This window comes from Anguilla anguilla, chromosome 5, assembly GCF_013347855.1.
Source record: "Anguilla anguilla isolate fAngAng1 chromosome 5, fAngAng1.pri, whole genome shotgun sequence".
Lineage (NCBI taxonomy): Eukaryota > Metazoa > Chordata > Actinopteri > Anguilliformes > Anguillidae > Anguilla > Anguilla anguilla.
The window spans coordinates 2,832,454-2,858,191 of NC_049205.1; the positions used below are offsets into that span (position 1 = coordinate 2,832,454).

Consider the following 25,738-nt stretch of genomic DNA (forward strand, 5'->3'; position numbering starts at 1 on the left):
GGAATCCAATTTTGATTTATTGCACTGTGATGAAATTATTCTATTATTCAAAGATCCAACAGATGCATTTGCTGTACTTTATTTTCACAGGGAACATTTAATTTCACTTGTATGTTCAGCTCTGGAGATTTCACTGAGCTGAGTAATGTTTAACGTACAAATTGGCCGTGTTATATACAGAGTTACAGATGGGTTTTCAGTCGCTGAATTTTGGGCCTCAGCTTCCGCAGCTGCCAGTGAGGGTGGATTATTTGGTGTTTTATGTTTTTATGTTTTTAATATGATTTCATTTTTCAAGGACCCAAGTTGACTGAGTCTGAAGAAGAGGAGCTTAAGAAGAAATGGGAGAACACCCTCGGCCTCAGTAATGAAATTGTGGTACGAGAAAGATCAGCGACTTCTGTCGCTCATTTTTAGATGCATTTTTATTCATTTCTTCTGTTTTATTGCCAAAAAATTTGCATTTCATCTACATAATTACATTTTCATTGTTCTAATTTGAATGTGTTAAATACAAGCTATCATACAATTCACAATGCATTATAAATGATACATTTTATGAAAAATATGTAATACATAATCAGAAATATTATGAATTTTAATTCATAATGTGTTTTTGTATTAGTTTTAAACCTGTAACTGGAAAATATCTGTGCTCAGCCAGCTGAATATTTCTTCACTGTCAGAGGTGGGTAACCCGGCTTCAAAGAGTAAAAAGACTGACCATGTATTTGCTCCACCAACCTGCACTAAACCAGCTGATTACAATAATTAGGTCTCCTATCATGCTGAAGAGTTATGCTAATTAGAATCAGCTGGTTTAGTGCTTGGTGGTGGAGCAAATACATGGTCTGTCTTTTTACTCTTTGAAGCCAGGTTACCCACCTCTGTTCACGGTCCCAGGGGAGATTTTGGCACGGTGACCTGCTTGCTGGCAGTAGCTCACTGTATCTGTAGCAGAAGGGGGGGGTGTGGTTTTTTTAGAGGCCTTGTGTGAACGCCCCTCTCCCTGCCCTGCTGCTCCAGATCGCCCAGGTGGAGAAGTTCAGCGAGTGCAGCGGCCTGGGCCTCAGTTTGGAGGCCAGGGCCGGGGACCCCGGGCACCACTACGTCTGCTCCGTCCTGCCGGAGGGGCCTGTGGGGCGGAGCAGGAAGATCGCGGCTGGAGATCAGCTGCTTGAGGTAAACACCGGAAAAATTATGAATATGAAACAAAACTGACATGGTTTTTGTACTGTAGATTGGGGTAGACAGTGCACACTGCAGGCTAACAGACAAACAGACAGAAGGGTAGACAGACAGACGGACAGACATAGTGACAGAAAGACAGCGTGGCGCAAGAGTCTGTTTACAAGATTGCGAAAAAGAGAGCTTGTGCATAGACTATAAAAAATATGAATATGAAAAAATATGACGTGGTAGAACAGTTTTGATGTCTTGTATCATGTCATATAAAATGATATATATCGGTGACTTAGCCCTCTGTGTTTAGCGGGTGAGCTAAAGCAGCTTGACTGCTCTTCTGTTGGTGCAGGTCAATGGCATCCCACTCATTGGCGAGCCTCATAAGGAGGTGGTGAGCATTCTGAAGGAGCTACCCAAGTGTGTCTACATGGTGTGCTGTCGCCCCGCCCAGACCGCGCTGAGTGACAGCAGAGCCGGCCAATCCGGATCGAGTTTGTTGAAGGTGGGTCCTCTGAGAACAGTGTCTCTGTCCGTCCAATACAAATCAGTGCTTTCTGCTTCACCTCAAAGTAAGTTTCCACTGTGGCTTCATAAAAACTGTCACAAAACATAACTGTCCTGTGTTGACATATTTGTGTCTGTCTCACCAAGAATGCTTGAATTGCTTGTTGAAATATTGGGGAATATTGTACTTAAAGGAAAGCATCTACAGTGTGGCTTTCATAATTCCTTCACCCATTCATTTGAGTGCAGTCATCTGTATGCAGCCTCTGTCTAAGGGAGCAGGAGGCTTGCTTCTGCATTTATCATGTGAAGGAGCAAGACTCTGAGCGGAACTAGTGTGATGTCATCAATCCACAAAGCACAGCAGGTGCGACGCTACGCAAGTGCTAACAAATGAACAGAAAGCGACTTTATATTCTACAGGAAACAACGTGACTCATGAAATAGAAACTGAGGCAAATTGATGAAAATGTGGAAAAATGTGTTGCACTTCGTAGCTCTGTGTGTGTGTTTGCGTGTGTGTGTGTGTGTATGTCAGTGTGTGTGCTTCTGTTCATTTGTGTGTGCATGCATATGTGTGTGTGCGTGTGTGTGTGTGTTTGGGGGGTGAATGAGTGTGTGTGCATGTATGTGTTTAGGTGTCTTCTGTTTGTCTCCGTGCGAAAGTGTGATTTTTCATGGTCTCTAATCCCCACCTCAAGGTGCGAGGAGAGATGGAAGACTGCATTGTGTACCGTGAGGACAGTGACGTTCTGAGAGAGCACCTGCCGGAAGACTCGCCCGGGGCTGCTTTGGCCATGTGGGAGACGGAGATACAGGTTATCGAGCTGGAGAAGGGGGACGCTGGACTCGGCTTCAGTATCTTAGATTACCAGGTGTGTGAACAAGAAACGCAGTGCTTAAAGGAACCAGCGGTGGGGTGTATTATGTGACACATGGTTGTGCGATCATTTCAAGCAGAAAAGTTTTTTTATTTTTTATTTTGCATGAGCAGCAGTTAATTGCAGTAACTGAACTGTCCCTAACAAGGACTTCCTGCAACAGTATCAAACACAAATTCCCAGAAGTGTGCCATTGCTTTTATGGAAAGTTTGGTCCTTTTTGTGTCATAACTCACAATCTCTCAATTTGCATAATTATTATTATCAATTGCAATTATGTTGTCATTATTATTAAATAAACCTAAGGAATTGAACTCCAAAAAAAGATAAACACATCCTTAATCCTTTTATTAATGAAGCCTTTGAGTCACACACAAAGTGGGCGTGCGTGTGACGGTAACATGAGCCGGTGTCTGTCACGTGATCCGCACTCCACGTATAGCCGGGGGGTCTGCCTATCGTAGAGCGCCGTCGTTCTGTCCGTGTCGTTTCCATGCCCGTCTCCTCGCGCCTCGCGTGTCGTCATTGGCCCGGTAGGGAATCGGGCAGCGCCGCGACGTGACGTGTGGCCTGTGGCAGGACCCGCAGGACCCGGCGGAGACGGTGACGGTGATCCGGTCCCTGGTTCCCGGCGGGGCGGCGGACCTGGACGGCAGGCTCCTCCCCGGTGACCGCCTGATGTTCGTCAACGACGCCCGCCTGGAGAACGCCAGCCTGGACGCCGCCGTGCGGGCGCTGAAGGGGGCGGCCGCGGGCGCGGTCAGGATCGGGGTGGCCAAACCGTTGCCCGTAAGCGACACTTTTTTTGTGTGTGTGTCTAAATGTCACAGGTGTGTGCATGCACGCACGGTTTCTTCCTTTTGTGAAGCGTTTGTTCTTGTGGCCTGTAGCTTAGCAACTGGGGGGGGGAGGGAGTGGGTGGGGGGGGTCGGGGGTGGGGGTGGGGGGGGGGGGCGGCGAAGAATCCGGTTACGGCCCCGGCTTGAATTTTTCATGCGGAGGCGCTGGCGACGAATTTGTGGCACGGTGTCAAATTCAAGCCCCCGCTCGGCGTAGGAATTACCCGCGGCGGTCTTGCGTTCGCTGCTCGACAAACCCCTCACTCCTTTCATTTGGAGGCAAATTGTTCAATTTGCTCAAGGTCAGGGTGCTGTTTTTTGTTGGCAGGGCGTACGTGCGGGCCTCATTGTTTTGCATTGGGCGTTCCTCACTTTTCAGAAATTGATTCGCGTTGGATTCGATTTGCGCGGTGACACGCGTTGCATGCATCAGTTGGAATAACAAGCCTATTCTAGAAGATTCTGCGGTGTCTGCTCATGCTCACGATGTCTGTGAAGAGTCAAGTTTGCCTCGAGTTATTAGTGGTTTTTTATCCCCACCAATGCAATGCGGATTTGTAGGCTATTTCTGCTGTGTGATCAGAACATCTAGGCATATGAAAAAATAAAGAAAGAAATAAATAAACAAAAAGTCATTTTTAAAAAGTAATAAAACTGAAGCTATTCAAATAATTTAAATTAATTGGAATTAAATTTGGCCATTGAAATTTTAATTATTAACTCGAAAGAGCATGCCTGTTTTTAATAAGATGCTAAACCAGCTAGCTTGCTTTTCGTAACATTCCATATGATCAACCATTTTTATCACATTCATATCCATACATGTTTTAGCTGTGGAGGATTTTTTAGCCATGCTAGTGTTCTGGGAGAGGGGAGGTCTTCTAGGTACATCAGCCCTACCCCCACAAAACCTACTCTTGCGTGGACGGCTTTATCTTCTACACTATTTGTCCAGGATGACAGAAGTCTCGTCTCCACACTGAAATAGTGCTAGCTAGCCAAGGTTGTGTAACCAGACTGATGGATGCCTTTTCGCTTTGGCTGTGGTGTTGACTTTGGCTATGAGCTGTGCTATTGCGCACCATTCTTGCCAAGCTTAGCTCTAATGTTGTCAGTAAATAGGTGTTGACTTTGCAGCAGTGTTGAGAGAAACACTGTGAAATATTATCCTGTGTTTTCTTAAGTGGATGTTACTCCCATACCATTGCAACAGACGTTTTCTCTGCTGCTAATATTTATCGTTTATTTGCTTACTTTTATTTTCCAGATGGACTACTATGATCTGGACTTAACGAATGAGAAGACATTTGAGCGTTACCACGACACCAACAAGGCAGCCATGCTGGCCCCTCATAGCAACAACTGCACTGGACAGAAGGTTTGTGGTTTCATAATAATTCTGAACAGAAATAGTCTCAAGGTTTCCTGTTAATATGTAATGTGAAATCTGTGTTTGTGAATGAGAAATCAATATGATATATACAGTATGATGTAGCGTGCATACTGTACAATATCTGCTGTGCATGCAGTACAAAATATCCACCAATGGAGGTAATTGTAAACATCCAGCTGATTTCACTAATGAGTTCTACCTCCTGGCAGAAAGATTGTGCTAATGAGCAAATCCAGGGGATTGGAATAAAAATACTGGGGAGGACTTTTACTTTGTGGACCTGGAGTTTCCACCTCTGCTTGTAATTTTTGACGCTGGGTGTAAGGCCATGGAAGGAAAAGAACTGTCCACATGCTCGCGTGCTATACTGTTGCAGGCGTGTGTGTTTCATGTTCACCTAAACTACAGGTGTGGTTAGCTGTGCATGATACACTCTCACAAAGGATGTGTTAATATCCAACACACATTTTGTTTCAAAGTCACTACTTTTGTGTTACAAATATACTACGTTCATGTTACAAAGATAGACTTTTTAACACGGGCTGTGTTGAAAGAAACACGAAATGTGTTGTCCGTAGCCAGACATAGAGTTGTGTTAAAAAAATGGCACAGCATGTGTTGTTTGTAACACATCTGTTTCGAAGGTGTACATCTCCACCGGTGCTTCAAAATGGACGTTATCCATTCAGTTTTAAAATAGGCTTTCAGAGGAAGTGTAGAACAGAGGAAAGGATATGATTCTGCATTGGGCCTCTAAATGTAAATAGGCAGTAAATTACTGTAAATAGGCAGTAAATAACAGTAAATAGGCGGCCTCTTCTGCTGAAAACAGCGGGCTGTAGGCACGGAGAGATTTCAGTCGTGTTTGCTGATTACATAAACTGCTGCTGGGTTTCCTCGTTTCGTTGGACCATCTTGCCTGCAACGTAATGGATCTTGGGCCCATTATAGATGCCGTGGATGCGAGGCTCTCGCTTGCCTTCCCCTGATGTTTTCCAGGTTAACTGATTTCCCGCGGCCTGCATCATATTTATTTATGTATGGTAATATGCTGTACCCTAAATAACTAGGTAAATAAGAACCTAAGGGAGCGCACACACACAGGCACAGGCACAGGCACACATGCACATGCATGCATGCGTACACACACACACATACACACACACGTCTATCATTTCTTTGCAGAATTAGATTGTTTTTTTTGTTTGGAATGCTCTCTTAAGCTGCAGAGGTTTTTCACACATCTTCAATCCATGAAATCTACTCTTGGATATTTGCTTTAAAATTTCTGTAGAACCTTGCATGTACAAACCTCAGAACTCTGGACTGACAGGTCAACCAAAATGCAATATGAAAGCAAAAGCTGATTGATTTAAGAAAGCTAGACACTCTGGTGTTAGTATCCACTATGGAATGAACTAGTGGTGTCCAGCCCTGTTCCTGGAGATCCACTGTCCTGTAGGTTTTCTTTTCAACCCTAATTTGGCACTCCTGATTCTACTTATTAGCGGTTCAGTGAGACCTCCTGATGTTGAGGTGCGCTATGTTAGGGTTGGAGTGAAAACCGCATCTTTACAAATTCATTCTTCATTCTCAAATGTGATCCCCTTACTTCTGTTTGTGAAAATGGAACATTTCCTAAATAAATTTCTCACAGTGCTGTGGTGGCTGACTCCGCCCCCTTCTCCCACCCCCTCAGCTGGAGAGGTCTTCCACCAGCCCTGAAAAAAAAAACAAACAGAAAAAAACAAACAGGGCCAGGGCTGAAGCACTCATATTTTACTTTTATTGTTATGCGTGTGATAATGGAGGAATCTGCTGAGTGATTCACGGCCATGCAGAGGAGTCGCGAATGCATCGTATCCACGGGAGCGGAGGCGACACTGTGCTCCTCAGCCACCAGGAGTCCTCCAGGACAGGAGATATTATGGCGGGAGTTATTCCCTGCCGGCCCGGTAATGCCCTGCTGAACGGCTCATTACTTGGAGTACGACGGGGGCGAAGACACCGGGAATTAATTGTCAGTTTGGGTAATTGCGGTTCTAATCGACTGTGCAGTCTGGTTTTAGTTTTATGTGCCAGAGTGGCTCGTGCAGACGATGTTTGCAGAGCCCACGTTTTGGTGGTAGCGGACTTTTTGCTGATGAAGCACTGCCTGCCTGCACACCCCCCCCCCCCCACCCCCCAAAATCTAGCGCGCACACTCCCCCAGCACGTTTTCTCAGCCTTTTGACGCCTCCGCTGTGATGTTGCCGTGGGTACCCAGGCAGCTCGGGCCTGGTGTTCGGTTAAGGAATACAGCACAGGAGGCTGTGCCGTATCACGAGCGTGCCGCACAGTCACGGCTACGGGGGAGTAGTCAGGCACGACGCGAAGCAGAGTATCGGCAACCCCCCTGTAACCGAGACCGTATTCACCATACAGCACGGCCTCGAGTGCCGTATTCACCATACAGCACGGGCTCGAGTGCCGTATTCACCATACAGCACAGGCTCAAGTGCCGTATTCACCATACAGCACGACCTCGAGTGCCGTATTCAACATACAGCTCAGCCTCGAGTGCCGTATTCACCATACAGCACGGCCTCGAGTGCCGTATTCACCATACAGCACGGCCTCCAGTGCCGTATTCACCATACAGCACGGGCCAGAGTGCCGTATTCACCATACAGCACGGCCTCGAGTGCCGTATTGCTTTTATAAAATGGTTACAGCGTACAGAAACAATTCATTGATGGCAGTATTATTTATTTTGCAATATTTTTCCATAAGTAATAGTTTGTGCATGGAGTGATACTGTTTACAAGCAGGCTGTTTGAATAACTGTTATAGTATTGGATTTGTGATCACTGTAGAATGTGATCTCGGCCATTGAGATTGATTGTAACAGTCCAACATTTGCCACTGTGCCTTTGCAAATTGTCAAGAAAAATTGCTGGGAGAAATCCTGATCAATATCTCTTGAAAAATAAGGTTTCACTTTTTTTATTTTGAAAATTGAAAAAAAGGCAAAAATGAAACAACTGTAGAATTATTGATTAATTTTGTGGTTGTGATTCTTTTAAAAGCCAGTTTAGAACCTTCATGTCTAGGGTAAAAACACTATAATGCATGCACCTGAAAACTATTGTAGAGTGCATAAGCATGACTATTTGCAGACGTGGATTACATTAATATCCATATATACTATTTGCTAAATATGTATATCATATGGTATATAATATCTAGCAGAGATGCAGTAGATGCCGTACAATAAGTTGAAGATTGTATCCATTTCAAAATGCGTTGTGTTTGTGGCTGCATGTTCTCGTGCGGTATTCCCAAAGCCAAGGTTGTGTTGTGTTTGTGGTGGCCACCCATAAAGCCCTGCCCCCCCTCCATTGAATTTGACCTGAAACCCCTGCCCATGAATCACCGAACCGATTAGTTCCCTCTCACCTCCCCCCGTCACCCGCGACGACCGCCGCGCCTCGACGGCACAATGGCGGCCCGTCTCTGAGGTTTGCGCGCGCGGCTAATTTGTCTCTCAGATACCGCCGCGCGCGAGCATGGAAACGGCCGGGCCCTGATAAGGCGCACTGATGCTGACGCTGACGGTGTGTGTTTGTCATTGTGGGTCACGCAGGAGGAACGGGCGCGTCGCGCGGACGCCAGCGCCTCGGAGGGGGCCGATAAGCGCCCCCCAGCTCCCGGGACCCCTTTCGAGAGGACGATTACGGTTGCCAAGGGCAACTCTAGTCTTGGTATGTTATCTGTCTTTTTCATGGTCCTGGCTCTCATTGTGTATGTACACAGTTACCATGGTAATGCTTAATGGTGTCGGTTTTTCCAAAGAGCTATAAAAATCAAAGTATAACGCAGTCTGTGTGAAATACAATGTGACTTCCCCACGGTGCCCATTATACTAAACTAGTGTTGTGCATTACACATTACACTCAGCAAATGATGCATAGAACCACTTACAAAATGCAACAAACAAAGAAATAAATAGGGCAAGAATGCATGAATAAGTAATTGTAGAATTAACCTGGTGTATTAACACTTTGGAAAATATTGAGACTCAGGGAGTCGAAATTATGAAATACAAAACTATTCATTTTTGAAATGCAAATTATTATAGGCTTCTCCTTACCAAGCTGTACTATGGTGAAGTGCCCATTCAAATTAATGAATACATTTTCACAAAAGTTATGTATTATTTTAATGATTGTTCAGTCGCAGATATTGTTCATTAACTGTATACTGTCAAACAAATGCACAATCAAATGTTTTTGCATACAATTTTGTATTACTGAATGATTTTAATGATTCATTTGAATGTTTTTATCAGCAGTTTTATTTTATTATCATATATTAAATTGGTTGAGATTGAATGCTGATTAACTGTTTGAAATCGAGAGTATAGATTTATGCAGGAACAAAGAGTGGCAAATTTCAATTTCAGAATGAATTAGTTCACGTGGTAGTTTTCACTTGCATGGTTCTGTATTGTAGCAATAACTGAAACAGCTTTTCAGAACAGCTCATCCACAGAGCATGCGTTCAGTGAATAGATGTTTTGTAAGACAATATGCCTGTTTTTCATTTTTGGTGTGAATTGATGAGCAGGACCCATGTAATGTTTGCTTGAGGAAACTCATTGTATGAATCTATGCATCTTGCCTAGATGTTATTAATGTCAAGCGAAATAGAAACAACAGATTCAGTAACAGAAGCGTAGCATGCCCATAGAGCTCGTACTCCTGATACTGAGCTAAGACTAAACAGGACGAAACGCAGACCAAACATTAGTGCTGCTCACCGCCTGCTTCTTCCTGACGGTGAGCTTGTGCTTTTCATTTTAGGAATCAAGGAAAAACCTAACCTAGCCAAGACAGTCAGCTTGTGCTATTCATTTCAGGGGTAAAAGAAAAACTTAACGTAGCCTAAACAGTGAGCTTGTGCTTTTCATTTTAGGATATAAAGAAAGAAGTAACCTTGGCAAAACAGTGCCAAGGCGCTTTTCATTTCAGAAAGAATAGAAGAGGACAAAAAATGTTTGAAGAGAATGTAGTACTCGGGAACATGTCTTTTTTCGTAAAAATTAAAAGCCTTTAGAAAAAGTAGTCAATTGAAAAGTAGTCAGTAGTATTGTGATATACGCAGACAATCTTTCAAATGAAATTCAGAGATGAGATCTGCATGGGGCACTAGCTCACACGCCTGTTCACGTATCACCTGTAGTTGTGATGTTCTGTAACCTGCAGAATGTTGATTTACCTAGCGTCAGCATTAGCACGGCGCTCTGTCTGTGTGTGTGTTCAGAAAAATACGAAGTAAACATTCTGGTCGTTGTTTGAGCTTTTTGATTTTTAATTAAAAAATTTTTTTAAATGACTGCGATCTGCTGAACTGCCGTTGACTGCTGCATAAACACTGCCTCTCATACATTCTGAGGGCTGGGGGGAAGGTGGGGGGGGAGAGAGAGAGAGAACTGTTATACACAGGTGCTAATCAGTCCAATGAAAATCCACAGATTTAAATTATGGCGCACCTACAGGCAGTAACTTTGTACATGATGAAGAAGTAAACACCAAAATATTACTCAATTTTAGACCATTATCCAGGACACCACACCGAAGCATCCTCACACATCACAAAAATGTGAGCGATGCTTTTTATTGATGCTGAGTACACCCTATCGGACTGGCAAATTATTAATCTATGCAGTGTAGAGTTATGTGTACATTAAAAAAAAATCAGTTTTGTAGGGCAAACCAGTCTTGTATGTAAAAGGATGTGTGTATTTTCTTACTATGTCAGATTTCCACTACACAGTAAAATGTCCAGTGTTAATTCGACTCTAGTTGCATACAGTTAATATGCATGAAACAGATGCTCGGGTTCTGCTTGGGTGTATGAATACTTCCCAGTCTTTTTTGCCTTGCTTGTTGTCTTATGGTGTTTTGTTGTTGTATGTGTAGTATGTGTTGAGTATTGTGTAGTATTGAGTAAGGTTTACACCAGGGATACTCAAATCTGGCTCTGTAGGCCAGCAGTACTGCTGATTTTCTCTTCTACCTGATGATTAATCGATCGATTAATGCCACCGAATTGGTCAGTTATTTCATTGATCTGGTGTCCCGGGTTTAAATCAGTGCTGATTAGGAAGATTTTGAGTATCTCTGGCTTTCAGATGAGGCAGGAACAGGAGGGAGTAAAGTAAAATAGCTTCATTCATGTGACTCTGTAAGAACACTGTGTGTTAAATACATACAACTCAATAAACTGAAATGCTGAATTTTCTTGCTCTTGTTTCCTTGTGGGACTGTTACACACTGTTTGTTTGTAGCTCAATCATTACTCAATCAAAAGCAATGTATTTGACACACTATGGTTGTATTGCAATTTGAATGCCGTCTTTCTGAAAATTGTGCCACCACTGATCATCAAATTATGTATAGCTATACTGGTGATGCTAAGCCTGTTGTGAGCATGCCCAGTACTGTACAACCATTGTCGTGATGCTAGGCCTATTGTGAGCATGCTCAGTAATGTACTGTACAACCACAGCGGTGATGCTAGGCCTGTTGTGAGCATGCCCAGCAATGTATAACCATAGCGCTAATGCTAGGCCTCTTGTGAGCATGCCCAGTACTGTACTGTAAAACCATACCAGTGATGCTAGGCCTCTTGTGAGCATGCCCAGCACTGTACTGTAGAACGGTACTGGTGATGCTAGACCTGTTGTGAGCATGCCCAGTACTGTATAACCAGAGCGCTAATGCTAGGCCTGTTGTGAGCATGCCCAGTACTGTACTGTACAACCATAGCGGTGATGTCATCTGAAACGCTGTGTGTTGGCAGGGATGACAGTGAGCGCCATTAAGGATGGCTCAGGGATGATAATTCGCAGTATCGTTCACGGAGGATCCATCAGCCGCGATGGACGGCTGGGCGTGGGAGACGCCATTTTAGCTGTCAACGGGGAGCCCACCGTCAATCTGACCAACGCCCAGGGGCGGGCACTTCTGAGGCGGCAGTCTCTGATTGGCCCAGACATCAGGTAAGGGGGCGGGGAGAGCATGCCATGCCGACTACCGTTTCTCACACGCACCACCACAGCGGGGAACCACAATCTAAATCATGGCCAGACAGGGGTCTGTTCAGTCTAACCTCAATGTGGTTCAACCTTAAAATACAGAACTGAAATGTAAATCATGGTTATGAATGAAATGGAATGGAATGGAAGTAATTAAGTCTTCCTTAAATGTGTTGGTATATAATTGAATAATAGATAAATAAAAACACTCTGCGGTTAGATCAAGCTACAGTCATAGCACAATTAGTTACCACTAAGCAGTGCAGCATTATAATGCAAGAACCATGGCCAAAAGATGCCACATCAGTGTAGCCTCTAATGTATAATATAAGATACCTGCTCATTTCTGCACATTTACAGTATAAAATCAGTATATAATTAGAGGCATATTTCCCAGGGTGCATTGTGGTGTGGTTCATGGCTGACTAATGCCCATTTAGTGACCTTTTTTGCATACCATTACACCAGTCACTATGGTAACTGATAGCACAGACAAAATTCTCTGTTTTGTTTTTGAAAAAAATTACACTTGTGTATCACTGGATTTACCGATAATACTTATTCCATGAATTTCAGAAAAGGATAAACCAGTACACAATAAATATATATATATATATAAGGATGAACTGAACTTATAAATTTACTGACATTGATTTATTACAAATGTAAACACGGAACACAAAGTTATAAGTCATATTAGCAGTATCATAAATGGGACGCTGGAGTGGTTCAGGGTGTGGATTGAGCTAATCCCTTAGATCACACACCGCACGGTCTCCAAACGGCATTTCGGAAATCGGGGGCACCGCTTTAATTAGCCGGCCGAAGTCTTACCTTTGATCTCATAATTGGTCTCTTATCTGTTTTCGCTTATGTTGTTTGATAAACAAGGGAGACAATTATCCGGGTAATTAATTGCTGAGCGGGGCCTAATCCCAAAGTTGTCCTGACTGTGTCAGGAGACTGTGTCTGTCATTGTGATCTCTTTCTTTACCCCACATTAGAGAATGCAAATGATAAGATGACGCTCAATTTACTGACATCAGTTTAAACCTGAATAATAATAAACTTTTCTTGTGAACAGAAAAGTCCCCTCGTTGATTGTATATTGCTTAGTGCAAAAAAGACTTTCAAATAAACTTCAGGAAAACACACGCGAGCGCACATACACACACAAAACAAAAAATATTTATGTGAATGATGTGCATAACTAATCTGGATAGCATGCTTAATCAAGCTATGTGTATTGTGTAAAATTTAATGGAATAAATTGCAGACACAGTTTCTTTAACCCTTCAAAAGCAACTTTTTCAATAATTATATGGAAATATATGTGAATAATTCATTCACACTTCCCCATAGGTCACAAAAGACATGTGCATATTTAGAATGAAAACATTACTTCCTTCCTGGATGAGGATAAGATTAAAAATATATATAAAATAAAATTCAACCCATTCAGCATAATGTTGTTGAGGTGGATGTGAACATGCAAGCTGATGTCAAAATCAAGCTTCACTCGCACATTAAGCCATACGACACTACATTATTCATACGGCAGCCATGTTTAGGCCTACTGATCCTTAGCGGGGATCACGTTACATAAAAAACCTGTCATTGAAGATGAATAAACAATTTCAGCAACACTGAAGGTGAAAACTTTAGTTATATCTGCCGCATCTTCGGTCTCCCCTACCCCCCCCACTGCGGGATGGTTAAACATGGCGGGACAGGACTGTTAGGGGTGGTTAGGGGGACGGGGATGTTAGACGGGACAGAGGTTTTAGGGGTCGTTAAGTGGGACGTGACTGTTAGGTTTAGGGTTAGGTGGGACGGGACTGTTGCCCACGTGTGTTCAGCGATGCCCACGCGCATTCGCTACTGGATGTGTTTCTCACTTGTGTAAAAGCCCACTGCTGTTTTTGTGGCCCACGGTTCCCCTCTCCCGCTCTCCTCCAGCGTCACATATGTCCCGGCAGAGCAGCTGAAGGAGTACAGGGCCGCCCTCAGGCTGCCGGCCCCGGACGAGGTCACTGTGGTGGACGCCCTGCCGGGGCTGCGGTGAGTGGCGGTTCTGCCGATGGGGTCTCTGCCTAAATCCTCACTGTTATAAGACAAGACTTCCCAACCTTGGTCTGTGGGGTTTTCCACTATTTCGACCCAGGAAACCAAAACCACATGAAGTGATGATAATCTTCTGCACACTATACATCTCTCCAAGTACCTTTGTCTTTAAGATGCACAAGGGAGCTGAACTGGTTCAGATCAAGATAATCTTGAGGTTCAGGTGTCAACACCCCTGGCTAGAATACCTGCTTCCAGAACCAGAGTCCGTTAACCCATTGAAGAGTGGGTTTCAGTGTTCTAGAACTCCATTGTTTTCAGTTACCAGTAGTGATTGTGATAGTGATCAGCATTAGAATGTTCAGTTAAGAGCATTCCAATCGCATATTTGCGATCTCACACCTTAAAGGGTTAACACCGTAGTTCAGACGCAGTGTGAGTTCAGTAATTGAGGCGTGTGAGGTTCTTTATTTATTCATAGGAGCACAACACGGTGAACTAGCGGATAGCAAACACAGGAACGCTTGCTATTCTGAAGGTCCATTTCAAGAAGCCTGACTGCACGTCCGTGGCACATTGTCCATGCTCGTGCAGTAATTTGCCTCATTCTCAGGATGTTTCACGGATATTATATATCGGTGGCTCTGATTGCCTGGTGGCGGACGATAGAGGTGAAGAAGGAGACTCTTCTTCCTGTTCAAACATTTGACACAGTGCAGAGACACGGGAAAAAGGCACCATTATAATTTGTCCAAATTGCTGCATTATCTGCAAATATATTCATGAGAATTTTTCAGAACTCATGAACAAACTGTGGGGGCGTCCAGTGCACAAGGTGATGAAATCCACCGTGTGGAGCAATTTGTACCTGATGAATGAGTTTCACCGATACTCTCTCTCTCACTCTTTTTCTATATGGCCCACTATTCATTATTTGAAAAGTAATATGGTCCCCAGTTATGGGAAACAGTCTACATTCTCAGAAATTCATGAATTGTAATTCCCAGCACAGTGAAAACCACCTTTCATTTGGCTCAGCTTTTCATGATGAAGGTGTGTGTAATAGTGCGCACGATGTTTTGAAACCTTGGAAGCAGAGCTCTGTCTGTAGACGGTAACGGAGATAAAATAACAGGTAAAATGTATGAATACTTTCTGCTGTCTTGTTCTGGTCCCACTCTGGTCCAGTTAGAGTTGAATTAATGTTGGAGATTTCACAGTGCAGTCACACACTAAGGCACAACATTCACTGTGTACAATGTTTTTATTTCAGATGTTTTGCCGAGGGTATGATTTTATTGAAATGTATAGGATTTGATGATTTGTTGTGTATGTGTGTGTGTGCATTGCTGCCAGTGTGCCAGGAGGTAGAGTATAAACTTTTCCAAGGTCGCTCAAGGTTAAGGATGTGCATTTTGAACAGAACAAATAGCACTGGCAGCTTGGCTCGGCCAGCGATGTGTCAGTGATGAAGAGCCTCCAGCTGATCACACTCAGGTGGCAGGTTTCCCTGGCAACGGGAACAGCTGAAGTGCCGTGATTGGGCGATGTGCAATGAGGAAGTTATAACTACTCACTGGGCGCTCTTTCTCCTTCGTCCGCAGGAGAAAGATGACAGAACTTAAGAAACAAGAACGCGACGAAGGACAGGAGCTCGAGCCACATAGCTTCGAGCACGACAGCTGGAACCAGCCAAGGAAGTAAGAGTAACCAATGAGGAGCGCGCTCTGTTGTGACAGGTTCCAGCTGTCCAATCAACAGCTGGAGTGAAGCATCAGTCATTGTTTGCTGCTGATTAATTATTCATGATTTTACATTTGGGACTGCTGTGTGTCTTGTGTTTGAAGGGCACTTTAGGATATTTGAGGCAAATTGTGTTACTGAACATAAGCATTACCATGCTTTTACTGCCAGCTATGTGTTTATTTTTGTGTCTCAATGTGCCTCATTGGATCTGTAAAAAAGAGGTACTTTGACCAAGATGCAAAAATATGTCATTGGATTAATTTGGTTCATTGCCGCATGAGGCATAATGAGTTTTATCAAAACCTGCAAGCACTACTCCAGATATGATTGCATGTCTTGTTTATGAAATGTGAAAAATTTGAAAATCAGGCATACATTTTTTACTTCAGTTGAAGGAGGTGGAAGACAGTAGAGATGGAAATTGCAAAGCGAAAGCATATTCCGTACCCGAATCTCATAAATTAGAGAAACACACAGTCTTGCAAGCTGTGCAGTAATTGATTTACTCAACAAAATAAAACGTGATTGGGTTGCACCAGCAATCCATTCATCTGATTCCGACTGATTGGTTTATTCATTGCTTCATCTGTTACTTCTCTCTTGCTGAGTTTGAGGTTGTGGAGATCTTAATTCTAAGTTACCATTAGTATCTGTATGAATTATTAACTAAACTTACATTATGCTGCTTATGTATCACTTCAATACAACGATAAACGCTTTCAGTTCACCAGCACGTCTCCAGAAGGAGACAGATGGAAGGTGCTGTTATGGTACGGTAACCGGGGGCGATGGGCCATGTAATGTGTCATGTGATCCCTCCAGAGTGGAGCTGCACAGAGAGCCGGGGAAGTCTCTGGGGATCAGCATCATGGGGGGGCGTGGCATGGGCAGTCGTCTTAGCAACGGCGAGGTGATGAGGGGGATCTTCATCAAGCACATCCTGGAGGACAGTCCGGCCGGCAGGAACGGAACTCTGAAGCCCGGAGACAGGATCGTGGAGGTAGGAGGGACTGCTGCCTCTCACCTGCACGGTGCTCACCTGTTTGTTCACCTGTCACCTGCGCAAAGGTCAGAGCCATCTTGACAGGATCGTGGAGGTAGGAGGAGCCACCTGTCACCAGAGTGGTAAACCAAAACCCGGTACCATAATGGCACCCGATCCCATACGACCAGTACCTCCGGTCCGAATTGCAGCACAGATTTCAGTGCCTCGTTCCAGTGCCACATGCCCTCAGTAGCTGACGTTACACTGGCTTTGTCGACTTCATAAAGATGAAGTGAATAAAACGGAAAAAAAAATTTAACCAAGAGCAAGAGTTGGGCCCGTTCATTCTGATGTACGGGTAACAAAGCCAACCCTCTGTCTAAAAGGAGCGCTCCACTGACCCTCCGTGTGTGTGTGTGTGCGTGCGTGTGTGTGTGTGTGTGTCTGTCAGGTGGGCGGAGTCGATCTCCAGGACGCCAGTCACGAGGAGGCTGCGGAGGCCATCCGAAAAGCAGGGGACCCCGTGGTGTTCCGGGTGCAGGATGTCGCCCCGTCCCCCCAGGTGAGTCTCCGGCTCGCTCGCCCCGCCCCCCCCAGGTGAGTCTCTGGCTCGCTCTCTCAGTCCTCCAGGTGAATCTCTGGCTCGCTCGCCCCGCCCCCCCCAGGTGAGTCTCTGGCTCGCTCTCTCAGTGCCCCCAGGTGAGTCTCTGGCTCTCTCAGTCCCCCCAGGTGAGTCTCTGGCTCGCTCGCCCCTTCCCCCCAGGTGAGTCTCTGGCTCGCTCGCTCAGTCCCCCCAGGTGAGTCTCTGGCTCGCTCGCCCCGTCCCCCCAGGTGAGTCTCTGGCTCGCTCTCTCAGTCCCCCCAGGTGAGTCTCTGGCTCGCTCGCTCAGTCCCCCCAGGTGAGTCTCTGGCTCGCTCTCTCAGTCCCCCCAGGTGAGTCTCTGGCTCTCTCAGTCCCCCCAGGTGAGTCTCTGGCTCGCTTGCTCAGTCCCCCAGGTGAGTCTCTGGCTCGCTCTCTCAGTCCCCCCAGGTGGGTCTCTGGCTCGCTCGCCCCGCCCCCCCCAGGTGAGTCTCTGGCTCTCTCAGTCCCCCCAGGTGAGTCTCTGGCTCGCTCTCTCAGTCCCCCCAGGTGAGTCTCTGGCTCGCTCTCTCAGTCCCCCCAGGTGAGTCTCCGGCTCGCTCGCTCAGTCCCCCCAGGTGAGTCTCCGGCTCGCTCTCTCACTCCCCCCAGGTGAGTCTCTGGCTCGCTCGCCCCGTCCCCCCAGGTGAGTCTCTGGCTCGCTCTCTCAGTCCCCCAGGTGAGTCTCTGGCTCGCTCTCTCACTCCCCCAGGTGAGTCTCCGGCTCGCTCGCCCAAACGCTCGGGATGTTTTTTCCGCCTCTTTGGCACTTCAGGCGTTTAGCAGCGCTCTTATCCAGAGCGACACGCACAGCTTGCGTTTCACATACAGCCCATTTATACGGCTGAATATTCACTGAAGCAATTTAGGCTAAGTGCCTCGCTCAAGAGTACGGCTGGCTGTGCCCCAACGGGGAATCAAACTCGTGACCTCTGGGTTTCCTAATGATCGCACCGCGCTGCCAGCCCTCAGTAATGAGGGTAAACAGTCAAGTGGGGCTCCATTGCAGGAGTCAGACCATCATAAATATGTAGAAGTAGCAAACTAAATATATATACGGCCAAGGGTTTGAACTTGATGTCAGCAATTTTGTTCCTTTGGATATGGAGTGCGTCATTCAGCGTGTCAATAAGCAGATGATAAACACAATGCGTTCTGCAGTGCGCTCTTGACCCACGGAGTCGATATGAGTGGGGTCAATATGCACTGTGGTCAGGGTGAGAGCCACAGGATGTGTGAGTATCCCATTATGAGGACACGGGGTATTGAAACCAAACTCCGCCCTCGGACCTTCCCCAAAACCAGTTAACCCGCTCCCGTCCGGTTTCCACGAGCCCGGCTTCAGGTTTGAATGGGTACCCCTCTGTCCCATCTTCCAACTGTCCCAGAATGCCGTTCACCTGGTGCCAACCTTATCTCTCTGCCCGCGTGTGCTAACCGCCGCTGCCTAAAAGCGCTAATGCATGCGCCTGTAAGGGCGCTTAGGGCTGAGCTGTGGTTAAAATAAACCCGGGGAACGCGGTTGGTCATAATTACCGCGCGGTTCTAAAATCGGCCTCCTGGGGCTTCGGCGAGCTGGCGGCAGGAGCCGGCGTCGCTTCTGAGGGTCGTTAGCGGACACGTATCGACTTTTCCCAGAACCCTGAATAAAAAATAAATTAAAAAATCTATTTCGAGCTTCGGTTAGATTATGCCCATCAGATGAGAGCCGAGCATCACCCGGAACGGTGACACGTTTCCAAAGAGACAGGGTTCAGCAGCCGGCTCAGCGAATGGATGAATGAGTGAATTCATTCATTCGTTCATTCATTAATGATTAAAGCAGGAAGTGCACTGGCATTTCCTGTGTGTGCCGCGTGTAGCCTGAGCCACCGTAGCTGAAGAGCCGCTAGCTTAGATTTAGATTGCCCGTCTCTTTCTTCGTTTGTTTGTTTTGTTTGTTTTTAGTGAGGAAGTTGTGGATTTTTAAAGGTCTGTTTTCGCAGATCTGAAGACCACCCCCCCCCCCCCACACCGCCCTACTAAAGTACTTCTCCCACCATCTGCTCATCCTCTTTCTTCCTGTAACCGGGGGCGACCGTAACCGTTACGACCGGCTTCCACTTCCTGTCCCCGCCGTCAGTCGAAGGCGGGGAGGAACCCGCGAGCAGATGTTCCCGCCGTAAAAAAAGGCGGCTCACTGGCTGCGAGCAGATGTCACCGCTCGGGGAGAGAGCGGGGCCGCCATCTTTCCCTCGCCGCCTTTTGAGGGCGACGAGCGCGAGGCGAGGGGTCCCCAGGAGCGCCGCGTCAGCCTGGCGTCCCGACCGCGCCCGGGCCGCCGCTCTCAGACTCGCGCGCTAGCACTGCTACCGCGCAGCGTTTCAGACTCGCGCGCTAGCACTGCTACCGTGTGGCGTTTCAGACTCGCGCGCTAGCACTGCTACCGCGCAGCGCCACACCCCTGCCTCGTCTGCGCTCGCAGCCGGAGCAGATTGAGAGACGCTGTGAAGACTCAGACTCCAGTTCACTCTTCCAGCGCAAACTGTTTTGTTTGTTTGTACTTGTGCGGGGAGAGTAAACTCGAGTGCAGGATGGAGGAGGGGCCTAAGTACTAGTATAGCCTCTCTCGGTCCTCTTCAGCTGTGACCACAAATGCAGCGGGGGGGTAACAGCAGTGTTTTAAGGGTTTGCGGTATCCACAGGGGTGGCTAAAAACTCCGCTCGCTGAGGTTTTTGTGGTCGCGTCTTTTTCCTGCCAGTTGACCATGTTTGCTCTCTTCCTGTCTCTGTTCGTCCCCTTCACGGAAACGGCCCCGGCAGTCTCCGCCCCCTGACGCCAGCGACGAGCTGACAGCCGTGTCGACAAACGCATCGGCCGAGAACAAGGTAGCTATTTATAAATAAAATTATATCCTCATAGGGGACATGAGTCTCTGGTCTTAATATCAAGAACCATATATTCTACCATACAGAGTACCTTCAATAAAATAAATGTTTTTTTAATACTTTGACTGTAACATTTTTTCATCCAAGACACTTGCACTACGTCTAAGAAATTCAAATACTTAAATTGCATTTCTGCCGGGTCTGGGGAGCCCATACTGTGTCAGATTACGTTCCCTGGCGCAGTAACTGCGGAGGAGATTTTGACTGTAAGACGGTGTGTTATCATGACTCCACTGTCCTTAATGCGGCTGAATCTTCTCTGTTCCTTCAGGGGGCTGAGATTCAGAGTAAACTCTTCCTCTCCCCAGTTAACCCTTTCACCCCCACCCCTTTTAAGGTTTGTAGGAGCGTGTGTGTGTGTCTTGCGGTGCTTATCCTTCTCTCTTACGTGTGTGTGTGTACACGCGTGTGCCTGGGTACAGGGTCATACCTTCTTCCAGCACCTTGCACTTACAAATATATGTTCATATGTATGGAGGCTTATGGAAGTGCTATGCCCAGTTATGTCATGCATATGACTGCTCATAAATACTTTATAAATGTTACGTAACCCCAAACTAATGTACTGTAGTTCTGCAGTTCTTCATTCACATGTAAGTTAATCTCAGTTCTTGATTTTCCTTCTTATTTATTATTGTATGGAAGTAACTGAAAGTGACAGCATAAAAACGTATAATTAATTATGAAATATGTCATTTATTACCCTGCATTCTGGGCCTGTTCTTCTGCCTTTTGTTGGAATACATTTTTGATCAAACAAACCATTAATTATGTGGACATATTGTATAAAAATGCTTAGTAGAAGTTTCACAAGCTATTATAAACATAAAAAATGATCAAGCACGGTTCGAGACAGTCCCTTTTATAAAGGCTGCAAACCATTTTGATTAATTCAAAAAAGAGGAACAAAATGAAAGACATCAAAGAACCTGGATTTTTTCAATCAAAACTAAATGGAGAGGTCTTACAAAAACTATGCATGTGTTTGTGTGTTTGTTTGCTCAAATCTGTACCCTCCCACACTTGCTGTGATATAAGTGTGATTACACAATGACTGGTATGTTCCGCTCTTTGGTGTAGTCCAGTTTTCACGGTCCTCCTCGTGTCCCAACAGCCACCAGCCCCGAGGGATTGTGGGAAAATCTCTGCCCTGGTGCAACCACCCCTCAAGCAACCTGTAGCCCCTCCCACAGAGATGACGGACAGCTCCATGGAGGCCGAGGGACCTCCCAGGCCACAGGCTCCGACTCGGAAGGCTCTTGGGGAAGAGGAGGACCAGTTTGGCTACAGTTGGAGTGAGTAACTATGACTCTGTGGAGATTTCCTCCATCCCTGCACGAGACCAGAACTGCCACTAGATGGCACTATTCCTCAAAAGTGTGTTTTTTTTGGTGTATGTTCTATGTAAATGCGTGTGTGTATATACAGTATAAATCGATAGAGAGGGTGTGAGAGTGAGTCTGAGTCTGCATTAATATAATGTAATGTCTCCTAGTTTGTATAATATGTTTTTGTTAACATATTGTATCAGTCTTATTGGAGCTGGTAAAAAAAACTTTTGTCCTCTTACAGAGCAGTATAAGAAACAAGGGTAGGATGCAAATAGTCGTCATGCAACCAACAACGTCTGCAACTGCAAAATATTACTTATTTAACGTCCTCAGACTTTAATTAAGCTTATTTGATTACTTATTTAAAGTCTTCAAACTTTTATTAGTTTATGCATTACAAAGCCAGCAGCATGGTAAGTATTTTTAATAGGTAATGTGTCATAAATTAGCGATGCACGCTGCCCTGGATAAAAGTATCTGCCAGGCAACAGAAATTGCGTCAGAAAAGCAGAAGCTTTATAAGGAGGAATGGCCTCTGGAGAGGTACGGTGGCCCCCTTGGGTCAGAGCACAGGACTTTAGCGGCTGTTTAAACTGTTAAACCCCGCTCAGGGCGTTTGGGGCTCACTGTCCTAGTTGTAGTAAACCTCGGGTGGTCTGACGGCGTGTAGCAGAGGGTAGATCCAATTGGTGGGGGTGGCCCCCGGCTGCTGGAGTCCTGAGCAGGCTGAATTTTTACACCCCTCCCCCCTTCTTACTCCCCTCCCCAGGGAAGATAGTGGACAGGTATGGCAGTCTTCCAGGTGAGCTGCACGCCATCGAGCTGGAGAGGGGGGCGGAGGGACTGGGGCTGACCCTGGCGGGAGACAGCGACCGCTCCCCCATGAGCGTCCTCGTGGGGGGGGTCGACCCGGGCGGGGCCGCAGGCCGGGACGGACGCATCACGGTTGGGGACGAGCTGCTGGAGGTGAGGGGGCGGGGCCTCAGGAGGGAGGGGGCAGGGCCTGGGAGGGAAGAAGTGGGGCCAGGAGAGGGAGGGGGTGGAGTCTGGGAGTGAAGAGGTGGGACCTGGGGAGCAGGGGGTGGGGTCTGGGAATGAAGGGGGCGGGGTTGGTGCACGAGTGGGTGGGGCCTGGGGAGAGAGTGGGGGCTGTATTTTATTTAGAGTGTTTTGAATTTTTAAATGTATTCTTTTTTGAGGTATACTGTGAGCCTCTTATTATCATTTATCAAAAATGCTATTTAAATTGTATTAGTATTATAATTAGCCGTAGAAGTAACAGTAGCAGTAAGAGTATTCGCAGTAGTAACGAGTAGGTTGCGGCCTGCAGCATCCTGAGCCCTCGCTGTACAGGGATAATGCATCGCTGGAAAGTGCTGAGACGCAACAATGCTTGCCTTTCTTTCTTTGTGTGAGCAGATAAACGGACAAATCCTGTACGGTCGCAGCCACCAGAACGCCTCCTCTATCCTCGACAGAGCTCCCTCAAAAGTCAAAATCATTTTTATCAGGTACACACATACAGCATAATACAAGGTTTTGGAAAATGCTGGGACTCTGCAATATTTGTATCTTTCCAGCAGAGGGCGCTGGAAACTGTGAAACGCATGTGTCTCTCCGGTCCCTAATGTAGCGTCATAGGGGGAAAAGCGCGTCTGTGTCCTCAGCTCACTGGCTGAGCTCCAAGCTTTCCTGTCCACTATAAAGTCGCTGCGGTCATTCAGGGGGTGGGGGGCAAATAGCTGCCCGATCCATCAAAACACATCTGGTCATCGGACGGTCGATGCCCGGTCCTGCTAGAGAACAGAACACCCTCCAGCACAAATCTGTCATTGGGTCAGACCATTAGAGACGCTCGGAGGATTCCTCCACAGTGGAAAAAAAAAGATAAACCTACTCACGTAGATTTTAATGTTTTTGCTTTTTTGGACAGGAACACGGAGACTGAGAAACAGATGGCGGTGGGCCCGGGGCACAGAGACGTGCCGAACTCACAAACAGAGGTACAGCAGCTCAAAACACAGAGAGGTCCTCCTTTTATACCCAGCAAACACAAAGCACTCAGACCACTGCTGTGACATCATCACAAGATGAGTGTGGAAATCTCTCTCTTAACATCACTCTCTCTCTTTCTGTGGAAATTATCATCTCTCTCTTGCTGTGAAAATTAGCACAAGGGCCTCCTCCTCCTCTGTCATCTTCACCTCACATGTTCAGTGTTATTGTAAATACAAGTCCGCACAATCACGAATCATGATTGCAGCGGTAGGTTGTGGTTATTTTTAACTTCGCTGTAGCATTATTTTTGCAATATATATTCCTTGTTTGTATCACAACGAACCACAGCTTTCCAGCTGTGTTATTAATATATCTATATGAAATGAATGTTGACGATGTTGCTGCTCTGTGGTCTACACTTCAGCTGTTTTCTGGAAAAGGATGAAAAAAATATAAAAACATATTTGTGTGTCTCATAGCTGGACCAGAGTGCTGTCATTTCTCCCTCTGCAGTCAGTGTTGACATGTTCAGATACGTCCAGCATATTGTTCTGCCCAGAGTAAGTACTAAAAGTCACGTTCTCAGGTTGTGCACATGATTGGGTCATAACCATAGATGTAATTAGTAGTGTTGTAAATACAAAGCCCTTTTTATTGGATGGCAGACATGTAGCTGAAGTCCTGTCTCAGCACCTGGCAAACAGGATTTAACATCTGTTAGAACCTGTCATCCGTTCAAACTCACATCTCTCACTGAGTTTGCCCTGAGCTCATACGCTCTTGAGACCCAACAGAAAAATGTAAGAAGTATCTTAGTTTTATTTATTTTTTGACATAATACAGATGTCTTGGATGACAAAAATGTTGTAGTGAAAAATTTGTTGTGAATATATTACTAAGAATTTGTTTTTTTCCCCATGAAATGTCCCTTGTAGTGTAGGTTTCAGCAGTCTTTAGCCTTGTATATGGTTGTGGAGATGAAGACCAGAGGCTCATTTCCCCTACAGGCGACAGAAATGAATTGCCGGATTTTATGAGGTTACGGTTGTCTCTTAGGCCTGTGCTTGTGTGCATGGGGAATGGGGGGAGGGAGGGAGTTGGCCTTTGGGGAAGCAGGTTGAGAGAGATGGGGTCAGAGTTCAGGGGTCAGGGGTGGGGTTGAGTCAGATGCAGAGCTGGGGGGAAGTAGACGGGAGGACGGCTGTGGCGTGGGTGGGGCGCACCGAAGGAATGTCCGGCACGCGGTTATTGGGGGTCGCGAGCGTGTAATGTGATTTGGGAGCCAGTGTAAAGACCTCAAACAAGATCGGGCGCCCCCTGCGTGTCCCGGTGGAGCGGGGAGCGGGGAACGGGAGCAGCTGGAGGAGGAAGGATTTAAAAAATAAATCAGTTTCATTTTCTGTCCCCTGCAGGGGACACGAGTCTTATTCTTTACCGCAAGAACCGTGTTCTGTGTTCTACTATGCTGGAACATACACCACCAAGGGACACTCAGTGCAAAATAAGTTATATTTAAAAAAATATTTTCAGTGCAACATCCAAGACACTTATGTCAAAGAAATTCAAATACTCCAACCTTATTTTCTGCCGTATGTGCTCTGTTACCTGTTGACTGTGTGTGATGCGGTGCTCTGTCACGCCTGTCCTCTGTGATGGACAGGATCCAGGTGGGTTTGGGATCGACCTCAGTGACGAGGACACGAGGAACGGGGTCGTGATCGAGAGCCTGTCGGAGCACGGGACGGCGAGAAAGGTGCGGCTGCGGGTTCGATGTGTAAAAAAAAAAGATCGGTATTAACAGCCTGAATGAAAAACCGCATTTTCATGGCACGTGTAGTTGCTTGATACGATGGTCATACTCACTATAACATTTATATTATTATATTGGTGATATATTGGTGATATACAGATTATATATTGGTGATATACACGTGATATACTGATGATATACTGGTGCTATACAGGTGATATAGAGGTGGTATACAGGTGATATACAGGTCTTAAACCTTCGCTCTGCTGGAAGGTATCTTCGGTGCATTCCTCTTCTCTCACTCTCACAGGACGGCAGGATAAAAGCCGGAGATAAAATCCTGTCGTTGGACGATGAGACTGTTATCGGCCTCCCCGTAGGGAAGGTAAGGTCAGCGCTGCTCGCTCTGTGTCTGCCGGGCATGCTGGTTACTG

The 25,738-nt window shown here is 46.1% G+C and overlaps 1 protein-coding gene across 1 annotated transcript in view; it reads left to right on the forward strand.

Annotated features, from left to right (window-relative positions):
• The window catches only part of LOC118227461 (multiple PDZ domain protein-like), a 63,165-nt gene that overhangs the window by 29,339 nt on the left and 8,088 nt on the right, over positions 1 to 25,738 (forward strand). The window contains exons 12-32 of the mRNA XM_035417956.1: positions 299 to 378; positions 1,027 to 1,182; positions 1,535 to 1,705; positions 2,391 to 2,564; positions 3,150 to 3,359; positions 4,677 to 4,787; positions 8,428 to 8,545; positions 11,649 to 11,847; positions 13,843 to 13,944; positions 15,552 to 15,647; positions 16,516 to 16,693; positions 17,130 to 17,240; positions 20,100 to 20,165; positions 20,497 to 20,562; positions 21,340 to 21,520; positions 22,326 to 22,522; positions 22,976 to 23,067; positions 23,490 to 23,559; positions 24,034 to 24,114; positions 25,215 to 25,307; positions 25,615 to 25,689. Of these exons, the coding sequence (XP_035273847.1) occupies positions 299 to 378; positions 1,027 to 1,182; positions 1,535 to 1,705; positions 2,391 to 2,564; positions 3,150 to 3,359; positions 4,677 to 4,787; positions 8,428 to 8,545; positions 11,649 to 11,847; positions 13,843 to 13,944; positions 15,552 to 15,647; positions 16,516 to 16,693; positions 17,130 to 17,240; positions 20,100 to 20,165; positions 20,497 to 20,562; positions 21,340 to 21,520; positions 22,326 to 22,522; positions 22,976 to 23,067; positions 23,490 to 23,559; positions 24,034 to 24,114; positions 25,215 to 25,307; positions 25,615 to 25,689 (2,627 nt within the window). The remainder of the gene's footprint in view (positions 1 to 298; positions 379 to 1,026; positions 1,183 to 1,534; positions 1,706 to 2,390; positions 2,565 to 3,149; positions 3,360 to 4,676; positions 4,788 to 8,427; positions 8,546 to 11,648; positions 11,848 to 13,842; positions 13,945 to 15,551; positions 15,648 to 16,515; positions 16,694 to 17,129; positions 17,241 to 20,099; positions 20,166 to 20,496; positions 20,563 to 21,339; positions 21,521 to 22,325; positions 22,523 to 22,975; positions 23,068 to 23,489; positions 23,560 to 24,033; positions 24,115 to 25,214; positions 25,308 to 25,614; positions 25,690 to 25,738) is intronic.